The sequence below is a fragment of the Silurus meridionalis genome, chromosome 5 (assembly GCF_014805685.1).
Source record: "Silurus meridionalis isolate SWU-2019-XX chromosome 5, ASM1480568v1, whole genome shotgun sequence".
Lineage (NCBI taxonomy): Eukaryota > Metazoa > Chordata > Actinopteri > Siluriformes > Siluridae > Silurus > Silurus meridionalis.
Window position 1 is genome coordinate 27,757,678 of NC_060888.1, and position 19,652 is coordinate 27,777,329.

General features: G+C 41.0%; 1 protein-coding gene across 5 annotated transcripts in view; it reads left to right on the forward strand.

Annotated features, from left to right (window-relative positions):
* ntrk3a (neurotrophic tyrosine kinase, receptor, type 3a) overlaps window positions 1–19,652 on the forward strand; it is a 198,340-nt gene that overhangs the window by 46,580 nt on the left and 132,108 nt on the right. For all 5 annotated transcript variants that reach the window (XM_046849856.1, XM_046849857.1, XM_046849858.1 and 2 more), the window contains exons 2-3: window positions 1,122–1,196; window positions 3,601–3,672. In XM_046849856.1, the coding sequence (XP_046705812.1) occupies window positions 1,122–1,196; window positions 3,601–3,672 (147 nt within the window). The remainder of the gene's footprint in view (window positions 1–1,121; window positions 1,197–3,600; window positions 3,673–19,652) is intronic.

Here is a 19,652-nt window from a genome sequence, read left to right on the forward strand (position 1 = left end):
ACATTTGTATTTTCTTTATTGTAATGCCAATTAAAAGTGCGCTAGTCTGTAATATGCTAATGCTGATGGAGGATAAACTAGTGTCGATTTATAAATAAAAACAAGAATTATGTTTGCATTGTAGTTTAAAAAATAGTTGGATTAAAAAATGCTGCCATTTTATTTTATTTCTTCTTCCAGAAAAAAAAAATAATAAATTCAGGGGAATTTGAAACGAAGCGTCTCTAAACTGATATTCAGGAGCGTCTCAAAAACATCTCTTCAGCAGGAAAACAGTGATTAATCTGTGTGTGTGTGTGTGTGTGTGTGTGTGTGTGTGTGTTATCAATTCGTACTCGTTCTCAATAGCCGACAGCAGCTGGATCTCCTCACATCTGCTGCTGCGGGAGCTCGAGATTCGCGATTAGCCTTTTTTTCACTCGCGTCTTCCATAAAGAGCATAAATGACCTCTTCAGTGGGTTTGTATCGCGGCTCATCACCACTGTCCTTTCATTTCAGCGCGGCAGGAAGTAGCTTTAGATTCAGCGGGAAATGACGCCGATTATTGCCCAAGTCAACACCAACCTCGTCTCTGATGAACCTCTGTCTCAACCTCGCAACCTAAACCCCGCCCCTTTTTCTGCATATATTTCAATATTGGTTACATTTAAAAAATGGCTTTAACTTGCCCTGTATACTTTACTGTAGCTCTGAAACGGATTCATATTATTTACTTTTTATCCTTTTACGGTTACATTTACCATAAATGGATAAAAACCATCTAGCAACGATAAACTCCCTTTCCTTCAGCAGCTTCTCTTTATTCTGATCCAGAAAGTCCTGAAGACGCTAAAACTGGAGACTCCTTCCGTAAATCCTCTATCGTCTAGCGAATCGTTACTACAACCACAACGATCCTATCTGAGAAAACATTTTCATAGAAGAGATGATCGATTGGACTTAAGCTCCGCCCCTTTGCCATTGAAACAGCTGTTTTTTTAAACTGGAAGTTAGCATGATTCTTTGAAAGACATGCTAACCGACACGAGCATTCTGATTATGTTAACCGCTAGTTTCTGCATGCTAGATGATTCCCCTGAGTTTTGACCCCTCTAACCCCTCTCTGTTTTTTTTTCCTCAGACACATCGAGAACTGGTTGGGGCTGCAAACTGTACAGGAGGTGGACATGGCTCTGTACACTGGAATCCAGAGATTGTGAGTAGAAGAAGCATTTCACAGCAGCGTATCGCTAATCAGTCGATCTCCTCCTCATGCTGAACTCATACAGCGTGAGCCACAGCCGATACGGCTTCAAGTAACGGCGCTAGCAAGAGCGCTGGAAGCGGGAGAGATACGGATTAGCATCAGGCGATGCCGCTAGCCTGGTCAGCTGGGCGTTTCATATCTCCCAGCGGTCGACTTTAGCGGCGTGGATTTTCCTCTTAAGTCGCCCACAAACAATAAGATCCTCCCCAAGGCCTGTTTCACACCGATCAAATAAACAGCACTGAAGCAGCCAGGAAATTTAATTACGTTCCCTATAGCTCTGCGTCACGCCACAGCTCTGCCTTCCTTTCCTTCTCCTTCTCTCTTTTCCTCTCCCTGCTTGGCCCGCTGTTGAGATGTTCTTCCAAAAAAACGTCCACAGATGCCTCACGGGAAGCTCGTCCACGCGCCTCGTCTCGCCATGCACTCGCTCGGCACACGCACGCTTTTCTCCGGGACCATTTCCGAAAGCTAAAAGCAATTACAGCAGCACTGATTAGCATGTTTCTCATTAGCCGCTAGCGTTTGTCAATACTCCACCTCCAATAGCGTCTGAAAACCAAAACATCTCCTCACTTCCTTTTTAACCCGTTTTATTGATCTGAAATTGCAGTTTATGTTTAATTATATTACAGAAGATCAATTTATGACCTGGTCAGGAGCTGGAGATAAACATGGAGCTGGAGATAAACATGGAGCTGGAGATGAAGATGGAGCTGGAGATGAAGATGGCGCTAGAGATAGAACTTGTAATGGAGATAAAGCTGGAGATAAAATAGAAATAAAGATGGAGTTGGTGATGAGATAGAAATAAGATGAAAATGTAGCTGGAGATGAAGCTGGAGCTATAATATGTAATGGAGATGTAGCTGGTAATGAGAGAAATAGAGGTGGAGCTGTAGATGTGATAGAAATGGATATAAGGCTGGAGATAAAACTTGTAATGAAGATGGAGCTGGAGATGAGATGGAGATAGAGCTAGAGATAAAATAGAAATGGAGCTGGAGATGGAGCTAAAGATAAATCTTGTAATGAAACTGGAGATGGGCTGGAATCAGTGATGAAGCTGGAGAAGAAATTGAAATAAAGCTGGAGATGGAAATGGAACTAAAGGTGGAGCTGGAGATTAACTAGTAATGAGATGGAGCTGGAGGTGAGATATAAATGGAGCTGGAGATAAGACGTGTAATGGAGATAAAGCTGGAGATGAAGGTGTTGCCTTAAGAGGATTTTTATTTGTCATAACATTTTAACCAGTTTGAGAGTCAAATTCTCAACAAAATCAAAAGTAATAAAAGTCTAATAAAATAATAAAATAAACGCTGAATCTATCTTCTACTCTGAAGGTGCAGCTTGTGATGTTGCAGCAGCATTTAAGAAGCAGCTCCTGTTTTTTTTCATCATCAAAACAGCAACTTTCTCTGACCTGAAAATCCATAATCAAATCCATTCAAATAATTTGTGACTCAGTGCTGGTTGGACATTATGAGGAACCTGAAGGAACTCAATGGAAACCCACACAAATCCACACTGATCCAGAGACCCTGGTGCCGTGAGGAGACTCTGTCAGATATAACCCATACACAGATCTGATTCTTTTTTTAGAAGCGGTTAATGTTATGGAATCGTGACCTTGAGCGTTCGTGTCCTGCACCGTGAACCTCACCATCACGTGGGCTTCGACCCAATCAGAAGGCGCTGATGCGATTACTCGTCCTCACGGCTGTAATGAAACAGGACCGAGCGCTCGGCACGAATAAACACCTGGCAGATGCCGGCGATAAAACCGGATTCAATATACATAATTGATTTGAGATGTCGGCGAGAGAAACGAGGAGAAGGAGGAGATGTTGCTTTCTCCACGAGCATCCTGGCTGTAATGATACCTCAGGAGGAAGAGAAGATGATGCCATTTTTTACATTTCTTTTTTATTCTCCTTTTAGCCGTCTAAATAATTATCAGCTCAGACGGTGCCGGTGTCGGTCCGGGTTAAAACGAGCGAGCTGCACTTTTTCCCCTCGTCTCACAACTCGTGTGCTTCAACCCAGACCTATGATTTCCCTCAAACGCGACTTTAAATCAGCAGGTAATCAGCACATTCGCTGTTTGACGCTGGCGCGAGCCACAGGCGCTCCTTCTCTCTCCGAACGTCGGTTTCCATAGATACCATCATGGCTTAGCCTTCGCAGCTATTTACAATAAGCCCTCTTCAAGTGTGTGTTTGTGTGTGTGTGTGTGTGTGTGTGTGTGTGTGTGTGTGTGTGTGTGTGTGCGCCTACAAGTGTTTGGGAAAATGTCACAGCGGTCGTTTGAGAAGAAAAACAACAATATTTGTGTTCTTTTGTGTTTCAGGACTATCATGAACTGCAATCTGAGGACGATCCAATCTCGAGCCTTCGCCCAAAACCCACACCTGCGCTACATGTGAGTCACTTTTCCGACTTTTCCCGAGCAGAAAAACTTCACACCGTTTGAATAGGGTTCATTCAATCAATGGAAATTTTTTTCCTCTTTCACTTTTGTGTCTCAGAAAAAAAACTAATCCAAAGTCACGAAACTTGTAAATGTGTGAATCTACTGGATGTTGGTCCTGTAGTGCGTTAGGAGCTGAAGGACTGAAGAAACATGGAATTTATGGAACAGTAGATGATGGGAAGTTGTAGGACATTAGAAGTAACACTGCAATGCTTTAGAAGGAGGCGTTTGACCTGTAAGGAGAGTGAATGTGGGATCATGGGAATGTGGGTCCTCGAAGACTTGGAGAATGCAGTAGAATGAGTGGAATGAGGAAAATTGAACTCTGGAAATGCAGGATTCCTGAAAATAGATTGGGGATCAAATGGATTTTTTGAAACATTTGGTTATAAAATATTTGGTTATGGATTTTAAAATGAAAGCATTTTGTACATGAAGCTCTTAAAGACTTTTTAATGGATGGATGGATGATTTCTGAAAGTAGAATTGTAATTGTAGGGTTTTGGGAAGTTTGTGAACACAAGACTATTGGAACACTTAAAAAGATTTGGAGGATTTGGGTATAATGGATTTACAGAAGACTGAAAAAAATCACTTAGGGTCATAAAAACCCTGGGAGAAAGAGGCTCAGGTGACATGGGATATTGAGAGAAAAGGATCTGTGTGTGGGTTTGATAGAACAGTAATGATGGAGCAGTAATGATGGAGCAGTAATGATGGAACAGTAATGATGGAGCAGTAATGATGGAACAGTAATGATGGAACAGTAATGATGGAACAGTAATGGTGGAGCAGTAATGATGGAACAGTAATGATGGAGCAGTAATGATGGAACAGTAATGGTGGAGCAGTAATGATGGGGCAGTAATGATGGAGCAGTAATGATGGAGCAGTAATGATGGAACAGTAATGATGGAACAGTAATGGTGGAGCAGTAATGATGGAGCAGTAATGATGGAACAGTAATGATGGAACAGTAATGATGGAACAGTAATGGTGGAGCAGTAATGATGGAACAGTAATGATGGAACAGTAATGGTGGAGCAGTAATGATGGAACAGTAATGATGGAGCAGTAATGATGGAGCAGTAATGATGGAACAGTAATGATGGAACAGTAATGGTGGAGCAGTAATGATGGAACAGTAATGGTGGAGCAGTAATGATGGGGCAGTAATGATGGAGCAATGATGGAGCAGTAATGATGGAACAGTAATGATGGAACAGTAATGGTGGAGCAGTAATGATGGAGCAGTAATGATGGAACAGTAATGATGGAACAGTAATGATGGAACAGTAATGGTGGAGCAGTAATGATGGAACAGTAATGATGGAACAGTAATGATGGAACAGTAATGGTGGAGCAGTAATGATGGAACAGTAATGGTGGAACAGTAATGGTGGAGCAGTAATGATGGAGCAGTAATGATGGAACAGTAATGATGGAACAGTAATGATGGAACAGTAATGGTGGAGCAGTAATGATGGAACAGTAATGATGGAGCAGTAATGATGGAACAGTAATGGTGGAGCAGTAATGATGGGGCAGTAATGATGGAGCAGTAATGATGGAGCAGTAATGATGGAACAGTAATGGAGCAGTAATGATGGAACAGTAATGATGGAGCAGTAATGATGGAGCAGTAATGGTGGAGCAGTAATGATGGAACAGTAATGGTGGAGCAGTAATGATGGAGCAGTAATGGTGGAGCAGTAATGATGGAGCAGTAATGATGGAACAGTAATGATGGAACAGTAATGGTGGAGCAGTAATGATGGAACAGTAATGATGGAGCAGTAATGATGGAGCAGTAATGATGGAACAGTAATGATGGAGCAGTAATGATGGAACAGTAATGATGGGGCAGTAATGATGGAGCAGTAATGATGGAACAGTAATGGTGAAGCAGTAATGATGGAACAGTAATGATGGAGCAGTAATGATGGAACAGTAATGATGGAACAGTGATGATGGAACAGTAATGATGGAACAGTAATGGTGGAGCAGTAATGGTGGAACAGTGATGATGGAACAGTAATGATGGAACAGTAATGATGGAGCAGTAATGATGGAGCAGTAATGATGGAGCAGTAATGGTAGAACAGTAATGATAGAACAATGTGGACTGCAGGATGAGGATCAGACTTGCATGTATTTCACCTCCTCCAGTGCTGCTTCAGTTGATTTATATCAGTTTTGTTGTGGTATAAAGGTTCCTCTTTAATGCAAGACCTAAACAAAGGTTATAAGAGGCAGAGCGTCTGATCGGTGGCTCCAGCTGAAGTGAGCGAAGAAGAGCGAGAATGAAAGGAGCACCAAGAGCGAGGGATGATTTGGTTAATGAAGGTTGAAACAGGAGAACGTGACAGGTCTGCTATTTCCCAATTTGGCTGAAAAGCATGATGAGTCGCTCGCTGTCACCTCCTGGTGATCCCGCCCAATTTGAGCCGTCCATCACGACCTGAAACTGCCTCGACATTTCATTTGAAAGACATGCGTGGGTGAATGCGGCTTTATAAGTGGTGGAGGCACACCGTGTGTGTGTGTGTGCGTGTGTGTGGGTGTGTGTGTGTGCGTGCTCAGTCTGCATAATATATCTGTCAGTGTGTGTGACTTCTTTACGCTGCATAAAAGACCAAGAGATGGAGATTCATCTTTGAATATGAATAAAGTTCAAAATTTTTTGCTTTAAAACTCGAAGCAGGTAATTTGTATGTGCCGATACATCGCTTTCATCCCTCTCTCCTCTCTCTCTCTCTCTCTCTCTCTCTCTCTCTCTCTCTCTCTCTCTCTCTCTCTCTCTCTCTCTCCTCATGACAGTAATGAAAAGATAAGCGAACATTGCGTCCGCTGCAAATAAACATCTCGCAGATGCCAGCGTTTAAAAAATTTATTCAATATACATAATTGGTTCCAGATGCTGATAAGAAAAAAAAAACAGCGTCGGCTGTGTACGGATGTAGACATGTAGCTTCACTGAAGCTAATCCTGTCATTAGCATGGCTCGGGCTGGACGGGAAAAGGACACGCACAAATGTTAATCGATACTTCATTTCAGATATCGAGCGGGAAATATTGAAGAACGTAGGGATGGAGATCTAATGCACAGGAAGGTGTAATTAAGGCAGTAAGCGCTAAACCTCATCACTTAACCTTGGACACTTTCCTGTCACACAAACTAGCGAGTAATATGCTAGTTAATCATTCCATAGCGCTGCATTATAGCTCTCGGTGCTAGCCGTATCCTTACACTCACCTTAGCATTCCTAATGAGTTTTTTGTCGAGTACGGAACTAAACACCAGGTGGTGTGTTTGAAGTTTTCTTTGATCTTTTCTTTTTATCTTTTATCTATTTATTGTTATGTGTAAAAGGTTTGGTGATAGGAGTTATATCCTGTTCTTGTTCATGTTATAACAACTTATTATACTGTTTGTTATTGCAGTTTGGATCAAATGGTCATGAGTTCAAATCCCAGCACCACTATGGTACTACTGCTGGGTCCTTGAGCAAGGCACTTATCCCTTAACTGCTCCGTTCAGAATGCTTTGTGAACAGACACTTGGAGGACCTCAGTGTTTTGGAGTTCAGATTAGAAGGTAATAAGTTCAAATCCCAGCATTACTAAGATACTACTGGGTCCTTCAGCAAGGCACATGAGATAAGAGCATCTGCTAAATTTAATCAACCCATTTTGACCAATCAGGAGACAGAATTCAGATATATCAGCCCCGCCCCCTTTTATAGAGCCCGGTGTAATCAGTGAGTCCGTGTAATAAACTCGTAACCCGACGTGTTTACGGGTTTCACGTTTACAGCTCTGGTTTTAGCGCTCGCACGTCGACGAAGTCTTGTTTTGATACGATTCTCGCAGGCAGTATATCGACTGCGTGCACGTGCAGGCTTTCATGTTCACGCCACACTGGCTTTTATAAGCTGTAAAATCCACGAGATTTGTGGAACTCCCGTGTGGTGAAGTGGCCGTGTTCTGACTCATTTCCTGTGCTTTATGTCCTGCGGGTCTGGAACGATCGCATCATCCATCAGCTCCTCCTACGGCTAATATAATGACCCCGGGGCCCTAACCTACAGATACAGATGAGCTCTTCTGATGTGGATCGATACGGACTCGGAGCTTCTCCCCGGCACACGCCCTCCCTCCCTCGCCTGGACCAAACGGCCGACCTGAGCTCATGATAATAAGCAGTGCTCCATCAGCTCGAGGTGATACAGTCATCGGCGCTGGAGCCGTCACGACCAATTTACCGGGTCGGAGATTATTCACAATTTTCATTCAGAGCCACAAATTCCCAATTTAAACATTTAATCTCACCTGTCTCACTTTTACTGACTGAGTGAAACTCATTCATAGCAATTATTAAGAGATTCTCGCTTATTTAACACACAAGGCATGAGCAAAAGTATTGGGACACAACGTTTCTACACAGATGTGCTTCTTCTTTAAAACGTTTGAACAAAGATGGAGATACACAATTGTACAGGATGTTGTTGGATGCAGGAGCATGAAGTAGGAGACCCAAACCTGTTCCAGCATGACAGTGTCCCTGTGTTGGAGTGGAAGATCTCCTGCTGTAGAGCTCCAACCCTATATATATATAATATACTGCGATTTGTAGGGGTGGGGTTTATTAAGGGTGGGGTTTATAAGGGGTGGGGTTTATTACAGGTGGATTTGATAAAGGGTGGGGTTAATTAGGGGTGGGTTTAATAAGGGTGGAATTTATTAAGGGTGGGGTTTATTAGGGGTGGGGTTTATTAAGGGTGGAGTTTATTAGGTGGGGTGTATAAGGGTGGGGATTATTAAGGGTGAATTTTTAAAGGGTGGGGTTTATTAAGGGTGGGGTTTATTAAGGGTGGATTTTTATAAAGGGTGGTGTTTATTAAGGGTGAAGTTTATTAAGGGTGGGATTTATTAGGTGGAGTTTATTAAGGGTGGGATTTATTAGGGGTGGAGTTTATTAAGGGTGGCGTTTATTAGGGGTGGGGTTTATAAAGCATAGTGTTTTTTAGGAGTGAGGTTTGTTATTGCTTTGGAATTTATTTGACAACAAGTGAAGAATCAGTTCTTAAAGTAAAAATCTGAGCACTTTTGACATCTGGGTCAGAAGAATTTGGAAATCAGCAGATGTTCAAGGTGTTCCTGTTGTGCTGGGGTTAGTACCTACCAAAATTGTTCCAAGGAAAGACATCTGAGGAACTGGGGACAGGGTCATGAACCCTAAAGGTTCACTAAAGCACTTAAAAAGCGAAAGCTTGTCTATGTTCCACAGAAGAGCTCTGGTAGCCCAGGTTGAGAGAAGGTACCAGGATGCACTATAGAAAGGTAAGCATGCGGAGGCAGTGTGATACTCCAGGTGATGTTCTGCTGGAAACCCTTGGTTCCTGGTGTTCATGTAGGCTTAACTAGTTTAACTATGATGTTATATACCACCTACCTAAACATGTTTGCAGACCCTCTGCAGATACACCTTAACCCTAACCCTAACCCTAACCCTAGAGCTCAATCTGATTGAGTGTCTATGAGACTTGCTGGACAAAACAGTACGATCCGTGGAAGCCCTACCTCACAACTCACAGGATTTTCTGGATCCTGCTGATGGAAGATACCATAAACACAATCAGAGGTGTTTTGGAGACCAAACGAAGACGAGCCAGAAGCATTTTGTAGGTACAAGGAGGAACTACACAACAATATGCAGATGGAGATCATTACCACCGATTCTCCTAAAGCTCCACCTTCCCAGATTGGAAGAGCAGCTTGAAGCAGGAAACAGGAAGTCATGATGTTTAACCTGAAGATTTGTTACACAACTGTGTATTTAATCACGATGACATTTGAATTGAGGATCTGAGGATTTGTCTGAGATTATGAGAGAGTTTTGCTAAATGTTAGCCGTATTAGCAAACAGAGAAATTTCCTGAGAAACCGATTTCCTGATCATTTTGTTTGCTTTATTTTCAAACCCTTTGCTGGTTTCTGACTTTTTGAGATGAAAGCTGGACGAGTGGATGGAGAGGTCAGGTGCTTCTCGATGCTCGGGGTGTCTCAGTGTTTGAAGTGGCTCTGCTCGTGTTTCATGTGCGACAGAGCGAAAGGTTGCGCTGAGGATTTCTGGACTGATCTCTCAGCATCTCTCTCTTTGTCTTTGTCTTTGTGGGGGTGTTTTTATCCGTCCACTGATGTGAGAGGAGTCTGTGTGTATGATAAGGGAGGTTGGAGGTGTAAAGGTTATTCCCACTGGTGGTGGAGAAGCAGCGCTCTCATTAAATCCTCCTCGCCCCTCAGCTCGTCTCTTTGCTCCAAAATGTCATTTTCAGAAACGAGTTCGTCTCTTGAGAGGATGTTTTTGTGCTGGATTTCTGTAAACTCGTTGTTGCCATCTTCTCTCATACAGACCCATTCATCTCTCTCTCTCTCTCTCTCTCTCTCTCTCTCTCTCTCTCTCTCTCTCTCTCTCTTTCTCACAAATGTTACGAATGTTATTTAATGGTATTCATCAACGTTTTGGTGACAAGGAGAGGGAGGCGAGATTGAGATGGTTTGGACATGTGCAGAGGAGGGACATGGGGTATATCAGTAGGAGAATGCTGGATGGAGACACCAGGAAGGAGGAAAAGAGGAAGAACAAGGAGGAGGTTTATGGATGTGGTGAGGGAAGACATGCAGTTATTGGTGTGAAAGAGGCAGATGTAGAGGACAGGTGTGAAGACCCCTAATGGGAGAAGCTGAGAGAAGAAGAAGATGTAATGTTATTCATCAGGAACTGGTTGCTAAGATCAATAATGATCAGTGATTGGCCTTCATGAACTTTAGTGATCAATGATTGGATGTTTTAAACTTAAGTGATAGGTGATTAGTTGTTGTAAACAATAATGTTCAGTGATTGGTTTCTAGAACCAATAGTGATCAGTGATTGGTCATTAAGGACAACAGTATTCATTAGAAAATGATCAGTGTTTGGTTGGATTGATTTAGATCAATAATGACCAGTGAGTGGTTGTTGTGGACAGTAGTGATCAGCAATTGGTTGTTAGGCTCAATAGTGATCAGTGATTGGTTGTTAGGATCAATAGTGATCAGCGATTGGTTGTTAGGATCACTAGTGATCAGTGATTGGTTGGATTGATTTAGATCAATAATGACCAGTGAGGGGTTGTTGTGGACAGTAGAGATCAGCGATTGGTTGTTAGGATCAATAGTGATCAGTGATTGGTTGTTAGGATCAATAGTGATCAGCGATTGGTTGTTAGGATCACTAGTGATCAGTGATTGGTTGTGGTGGACAGCACTGATCAGTGATTGGTTGTTAAGATTAATTATGATCAGAGATTGGTTAATAATGACAACAGTAATCATTAGATAGTGATCAGTGAATGGTTGGATTGATTTGGATCAATAGTGAAGAGTGATTGGTTATTAGAAACAGTAGGAATCAGTGATTGGTTGTTGTGAATATTAGTGTTCAGTAATTAATTGATTAGGGCAATAGTGATCTTTTTGTGATCAATAGTGACCAGTAAATGTTGATAAAGGCTGTAGTGATTAGTGTTTGGCTGTTGTCAAGTCAAGTCAAGTCAAGTTTATTTGTATAGCGCTTTTCACAACAGACATTGTCTCAAAGCAGCTTTACACAAATCAACAGTGATGGTGAATGGTGTGCATTTGTCCCTGATGAGCAGCCGTGGCGACTGTGGCAAGGAAAAACTCCCTTAGATGTTATGAGGAAGAAACCTTGAGAGGAACCAGACTCAAAAGGGGAACCCATCCTCATCTGGGTGACATCAAGAGTTTGATCATAAATCTTTCAACAATACAGAACACTGGAGAGTGAGAACTAACATGATTACTGGAGTAATTAAGATTATAAGTAATGTTCTTTCTGCAGTCTTATACAGTCTATATGGTTAGTAGCTCCGAGTTTTATAAGCTCAGCATTTGTGATCACCACAGATCCAGCATCAGCTTCTCCATGCCAGAGCCTTTAAACACTCCAGGAGGTCCAATGTCAAAACTCCACACATGTAGCGGGATCCAAATGGCACTGGTACGTCTCTAGATGGTTCAGGATGTTTGTGAGTTCGGCATCTACTTCTTTAAAGGTCCGTAATCATCACGAGGTGGGAGGTGACTGGAGCTGGAGCAACCTCAGGATGCCTCGGGATGGGGAGAGAAAGAGAAGCAGTGGAGAGGAATTAGCGTAGCTGCTGTTCATGATATTAACAGCACAAGTTGATAATGTGCATGTGATCAGATGTTCTGGAGCACAAGGTTATGATGTGATGTGTGTTATGTGTAGGCTTTGCTAAAAGATACGTTTTAATCTACACTTAAATTGGGTGAGTGTGTCTGAGCCCCGAACACCGTCAGGAAGACTATTCCAGAGTTTAGGAGCTAAATGTGAAAATGCTCTACCACCTTTAGTGGACTTTGCTATTCTAGGAACTACTAGAAGCCCAGAGTTTTGAGATCTCAGGGGCGTGGCGGATTGTAGCGTGTTAAAAGACTGGATAGATACACGGAGCCAAACCATTTAGTGCTTTATAAGTGAGAAGTAATAGTTTGTAGTCTATTCGAAACTTAACAGGAAGCCAATGTAGGGACGATAAGATCGGGGTTATGTGATCATATTTTTTTGACCTTGTAAGAACTCTGGCTGCTGCATTCTGGACTAACTGAAGCTTGTTTATTAATGAAGCAGGACATCCACCTAGTAACGCATTACAGTAGTCTATTCTGGAGGTCATAAACGCATGGACGAGCTTCTCTGCATCGGATATAGACAACATATTTCTTAGCTTAGAAATATTTCTAAGGTGAAAGAAGGCTGTTTTGTAACCTGATTGATGTGATTTTTGAAAGACAAGTCGCTGTCTAAAATAACACCCAGGTCTTTTACCGTTGAACTAGTGGTTACAGAACATCCGTCTAAATGCAGGTTGAGATGCTGGAGCGTCTGTATACCAGTTTTTGGGCCGATGAGCAAAATCTCAGTCTTATCAGAATTTAAAAGTAGAAAGTTATGGGTCATCCAATCTCTTAGTTCCTTAACACACTCAGTCACCAGTAAATGTTGATAAAGGCTGTAGTGATTAGTGTTTGGCTGTTGTAAACAATAGTGAACAGTGATTGGTTGTTTTGAACTGAAGTGATAGGTGATTGGTTGTTAGGATTAATAGTGATCAGTAATTAGTCCACAATAGCAGTGGTGATCAGTGATTGGTTGTTGTGAACAATAGTGACCATTGAGTGGTTTTTTTCATTATTGATTAGTGAGTAGTTGTTAAGATCAATATGATTAGTGATTGGTCAGTAAGGACAATAGTGATCAGTGATTTTTTTTTTAAACAGTGATCATTTATTGGTTGTGGTAGACAGTAGTGATCAGTGATTGGTTGTTAAGATGAACAATGATCAGTGATTGGGCGCTAAGGAAAACAGTAATCATTAGAAAGCAATCAGTGATTGGTTGTTAGGATTAATTGTAATTAGTGATTGGTTGTTTAGGACAACAGCGATCAGTGAGTGGTTGATAAAGGCAGTAGTGTTCAGTGATTGGCTGTTGTGAACAATAGTGATCAGTGATTGGTTGTTAGGCATTTACATAGCTTTTGTTTTCTCAGAACAACCTCTCTCTCGCTTTTTTTTTGTTCTTATCTGTTTATTTCTGTCTGTTTCCTTGTTGTTCTGAACTGCATCTACTCACATTACAGCAGGTGAAATATTCATCTTTAAACTGAATAAATGAGTAAACTGAATAAACCGAGGTTGTGGTTTTCCTGAAAAACAAGCGAGAAAGGGAAAAGAGTAAAGGAGGCAGGAGGAGAGGAGGAGGAGGAGGAGGAGGAGGAGCGCATTGTTTATTTCCTAGAGATGTTGCCGTCTCTGTGATTTTCTTATTATATTTGTTTTATTGTTAAGCCGGCGGGCGCGAGTGTTTTTAGCTCCGTTATTGACTGTAAAGTCCCAGGCTGCTCTGCATAACGTTATTTTGCAAACACACGTGTCTCGTTATCGTTTGTGTCCTTTGAGCTTTTCGCCTGAAGGAAACCGGTTCGGGTTTTTTCCCACGTTTTCATTGTGTCGATATGACTCAGGTTTTTTGTTTTCTTGTGTAGATTACACTTAATTGAGTTGCTACAGCACACGGGACGTCTGTATTTATGTATTTATAAAAAATATATTTAAGAAAAACGCATTTCTTTTCAAACAACACAATCTGTACTTTAACACAATCCTGCTGAATTCTGGATCCTGATTGGTCAGATGTTGAAGAGCAGCTCTGACCCTGGTGCAGGTTTATATTCCATTCAATTCAGTTCAACTTTGTTCCATTTTATTTCTATAATGTGTTTAACAATTCAAATCATCTCAAAGCAGCTTTACACAATGTAGGAATTATAGAACGACATTTACTGGGGTGACTGTGGCAAGGAAAAACTACCTGAGATGGTATCTCAGATGGTAGAAACCTCGAGAGGAACCAGATTTAAAAGAGAACCTCATCCTAATTTGGGTGACACCAAGAGTATGATTATAAATGAAAACATTAAAACACCAGACTCATAAATTAGCTGAGCATCTGTGAAGATTATCGATTTAACACCAACTCCTCCATGCCAAAGCCTTTACATGTTGAATGATGGAGAAAGAGCAGATACAGAAGGTTATTTTGATTAAGAGATTGTTTACCTTCATACCACTAAAATCTGAAATCTTCATGAATATTACGAGGTGAGATTTATTGATTGGTTATGGAAGTAGTCTCCAGTGTCAGAGTTTTGCAACAGTAAAACAGTTTGACATTTTCAGGAGACTTTATGCCCTTTTGCATGTTTTCTCTAATGTGACAAACTGTTTCTTTTCTTCACAAACTCATGTAGAAGAACGAGAAAGAGGACAAGAGAAAGACTTTTTAAAACACTTTAAATGTATTTTTTTTTTTTATCATAAATAGAAATATACAAAAACTCCACCAGCATCCCTCCATTACCAAAATATAAAAAAGAACAAACCCCAGAGATTTTTTTATCTCAGTCTTCACCTGATTAAGAGCAGGTATTTCCTTGAAGCAGCATCTCTCCTGAGTTTGTACTACCATGGTGTAAGTTCATCCTGCAGTGTGGCAGTCCACTTTTGCTCGGTTTCCTCCAGTGTTTTGTTTACAAATGATACATTTTCTCCACCAGGACCTGGTTGGTCTGTACTGTAGTGTTTTAGGTCTTCAGTTTGTCTGTCACTGTGTTGTTCCTGAACATCCAGGATGTCATTCAATCTATCTCTGTTCTACTTTAATGGTTAAGGCATTGGATTTTGGATTTAAAGGTCATGAGTTCAAATCCCAGCCACACCAAGCTGCTTCTGGGCCCCTGAGCAAGGCCCTTAACCCCAAATCTCCAACTACATATAATTTAATATATATATATATATATATATATATATATATATACAAAACTTCCAAATGTATCCACATTTTTGTTGACTGAAAACTTCGTCTCAGTGTGGACAGAAGGCTAAAATGGAGAGAAAAATATTCTTATATATATTAAAAAAAAAGAAAAAATATAAATGTGAATATGTTCAAAATCTTGTAGCTTTATTAATAATCTAATCTAAATCCAATCGTAATTATTTTAATCATGTAATAAGCAAAATGTTTTCCATCCTCGTGTGGAAACAAAATATTTCTTCATGAGCTCCTATGTCTAATTAAATGACTGTATTAAAACGCTTTAAGCCCCGCCCACTCATTTACCATTTCTTGTTATTGTGCAAAAGTTTGGAATCGGACTTTATCGGATCGATACTGAGTCACATGACCTACTGAGGGATTATCACTTTTTTCTGGTTTGTTTTAAATGTGTTATAATCATTATTTATAGAATGAGGTTTCTCCACCCCCCCCCCCTTTTTTTCTCTCTATCTCTTTCTCCTTCATCCCTCCATCTTTACTTGTCTGATTTATGGTAATGCACCAGCCGGTGCTGAGGATGCTGGGAAATTCTGAGTCCTCCCTCGCATGACCCTTATCGTACCTGTCTCCCACCACACACACACACACACACACACACACACACACAGAGTTTCTCTTCATCTCCGGAGGTCAGATAGAATATTTGCGGCAGTAATTGCCTCCAGCGCGATTGCATCAGGTTTCTGCCGCCGTTGTTTGAGCTGTAATCAGCAAGTGTTTATGAGGTGTGTTCTGGAATGACTCTGAGCCTACAAGTGGAGGAATCAGACATAGAGAGGGAGAGAGGGAGAGAGGGAGAGAGGGAGTGGATGAGTGTGGCATTGTTTTTCTACCGTAGCTGTCCTGTCAAAAACCAATGTCACTGAGACAAAATATAGTGTAGAAATGTACTGTTTTTATTACATCTGTAAGAAAATATACACAGCTGCAGCACACAGCGTCAATAATAATAATAATAATAATAATAATAATAATAATAATAATAATAATGATTATTATTATTATTATTATTATTATATAATCATTCATCTGTAAATTGTGTGATGATCAAAAAATTCCTAAAATGATCTGTCCTGGCACAATGATTTGGGTTGAGGAGAATAACTTGGTTTAGATTGGACTCGGTTTAGATTGGAGTCAAGTTCGGTTATTAGATTAGGACAAGCTTTTAGCGAGAGAGGAAACTAAACATGTTAAAAATGAAAAGAATCAGGATTTTATTTAAAAATAAAAACTTATTTATTTAAATAAATCATAAAAAATGAATGGTTGTACAGACAGACATGAAGATGATAGATAAAAAGATAAACAGACAGACAGACAGATCGACAGACAGATAGATAGACACATAGACAATTAGATAGACAGACAGACAGACAGACAGACAGACAGACATATAGACAGACAGACAGATAGACAGTTAGATATAAATTAAAAGAGCACATTGATATAATGACCAATCAGAGTGCAGGATCCGAAGGGGGGTGTGGTCTAAATGTAAATGTGTCACAATTCTGAGAACATGAACAGCCGAGGTAAAATGGACGGAAGGAGGTTCGTGCTCGTTACTGAACGATGATCGTTATTGAAGAAATAAAACAGTACAGTGAAGAAAAACTCAATACACCAAGAAATTCCCAAGTCTTTATCTTTATCCTGTCGAGAGCAGAGGGATGTGAAGGTATCGAAACAAACACACCGCCTCCTAAAATCCTGCCCACACTTTTATATTTGTACACACACACACACACACACACACACACAGAGTTAAAGTGGGAGCCCGCGTAGCCATGGAGACGGCTCGGCCCACGCCGTTGGGGGGTTCGGTGGGCTGAGTCAAGCTCGCGTTCACCCCTACTCCCACAATACAAGCTGCTGTGTGTATATATTTGTTTGTGTGTGGGTGTGTGTGTGTGTGTGTGTGTGTGTGTGTGTGTGTGTGTGTGTGTATATGTGTGTATTAGCAGTTAGGATGTGTGGGTTGAATGGCTCAGTGTGAGATTATGGGTTATTTTGATGAGTCCTTTCTGACCACTTGTGTATGCACGCATATGTGCGTGCATGTGTGCAGGCGCGTGTGTGTGTGTGTGTGTGTGTGTGTGTGTGTGTGTTTGCAAACAACCAGTGCAGTGACACACTCACACACGCTTAAATCCATTAACTCAGTTTGAATCTGTAATGTAGTTCATATAAAATAAAAACAGAATTATTGTATGTAATTTTGGTTATTTTCAGCAATAAGCAGCGTTTATTTATTTATTTATTTATTTATTTATTTATTTATTTATTTATTTATTTGGCCACAAAGATACGATAAACACCAACTGAAAATCCCCTTTAGATAAAAGGCTTATATAAACAGATAAAGTGGTATTGTTATAATCACATGCTAGGTATTGTACACAGGGAGGTGTTACGAGTCCGGGAAAAAATTCCAGTGACGGATTAAAAAATGTGTCAAGGTGTTGTCTTCTTGTCATGTTTATTTATTGTATTTTTATTGTAGAAGAATATGTTAACAAGTGTTTTTTATTCATCAATGTCATTTTATATTTAAACATGTTTTCTACAAAAGCAGTTCATACACGATACTTTTTTCCTACACTGGCCCTTCACTGGTCCTACACTGGCCCTCCACTGGTCCTACACTGGTCCTACAATGGCCCTTTACTGGCCCTTCACTTGCCTTACACTGATCCTACGCTGCCCTACAGTGGCCATACACTGGCCTGATGCTGGTCCTACACTAGCTCTACACTGGTCCTACACTGGCCTTACACTGGCCCTACATTGGTCCTATATTGGCCCTTCACTGGTCCTACACTGGTCTTACACTGGCCACACTGGTCCTACACTGGTCCTACACCGCTACCCCACTGGCCCTAATAGATCCTAAAATGGCCCTACAATGACCATATATAGATCCTACACTTCTCATTTTAACTTCATACATGTTTGCTATAATAGCTAATAGACCCTACAACTGTCCTAAAGGCCTGACACTGATCTTTTGATGGCCGTTCTCTAGTCCTTCAGTGACCCACACTAATCCTATAATGTCCTAACCAAGATCTTACATCTTGCAATGATCCTGCACTGGTCCTAAAACACATTGATCCTACAATGGCCCTACACAGACCCTATATTTCCCCTACACTGGTCCATCCTGGTCATATGATAACCCCATATAAGTCCTACACCGGCAATACAGATGTTCAGGATTTTAGATTATATCATACATACATGACCATCATCTAGCTCACTGTAGCTAACTACGTTCTTCTCTATCGCTAACTAGCCACATTCATGAATAACATATATGTATATGACACTAATATATATGAGATTATGAAGATACCTGAGGTACCTTGTAGTTGTTTTGAAAGTTGCTCTGTTTCAAATAAACATCTTGAACAATAAGAGCTTCAGGAGAGCACACTGTGTATCTCCTCCAGGGATGGAATATGGAGATGTTGATGGTTAAGAAGCATTTCTATGAGATCACACTTTCAGGTTGAAGATTGTTGAATGAGGTTTCGAGTGATCAGCTTCCAATCCCCAAAAAACCTACACGCGTACGCCGCATCTCTATTTCTTCAATATTTAAGTAGTACAAAAAAAAAATCGAGGGTTCTCCTGTCGCTCTCCAAACCCTCGGCCTGGATCGCTAAGCGTGAGTGTCCACGCTCTGTAGCAAGACGTGTCCTTGTAGAGGAAGATAAAAGCTCTCCTTGATTCACTGGAGAACAAGCCTGCACCATGAGAGATCCAGCTAATTGGCTCCTTTGTCAGAGATGTGTCAGGAGAAGGGTGCTTTTTTTTGACAGCCATAGGCTTGGATGGGGTTTACACACACACACACACACACACACACACACACACACAGACACACACACACACACACGAGAAGAGAAGAGAAGAGCAGTAGAAAGAGAGATAGAAAGGAAGTGCTTGAGGATAAAGGGGCAGCCGGTTCCCTTTTTAGCACAGCGCAGGGATTTGAGAGGCCATGTTGATGTCTTCATGATGAAACGCTTTCAGAACGTCCATCACGCTCAATATCGCTCAGTCAACTTGGAGTGGTTTGGCCATCACACCTCCACAGACAGCTTTCTTTCTGTAAGCCAAACATTGCCAAACATTACATCAGTACAAGCAGTGGATTATCTGTGGCAGCTTCGGACCATCAGAGGAGCATTACACGCAAATCTTTCAATTTTCAAGACCATTCTATCCGTTTACATTAACCACAGCAATGTTCATATTTATCATCTCGACAGTTGCAGAAATTCAGTTTAATATTTAAAGCAGGGGGTTATGATGTAAGGAGAAGAGGCCAAATGACATCTTTTTACAGCCCAATGTAAAGTTTCCTTTAAAATGATTTTACTTCTAATTCTAGCCAAAATGTTCAGCTCTCATGTCTCTACATAGATCA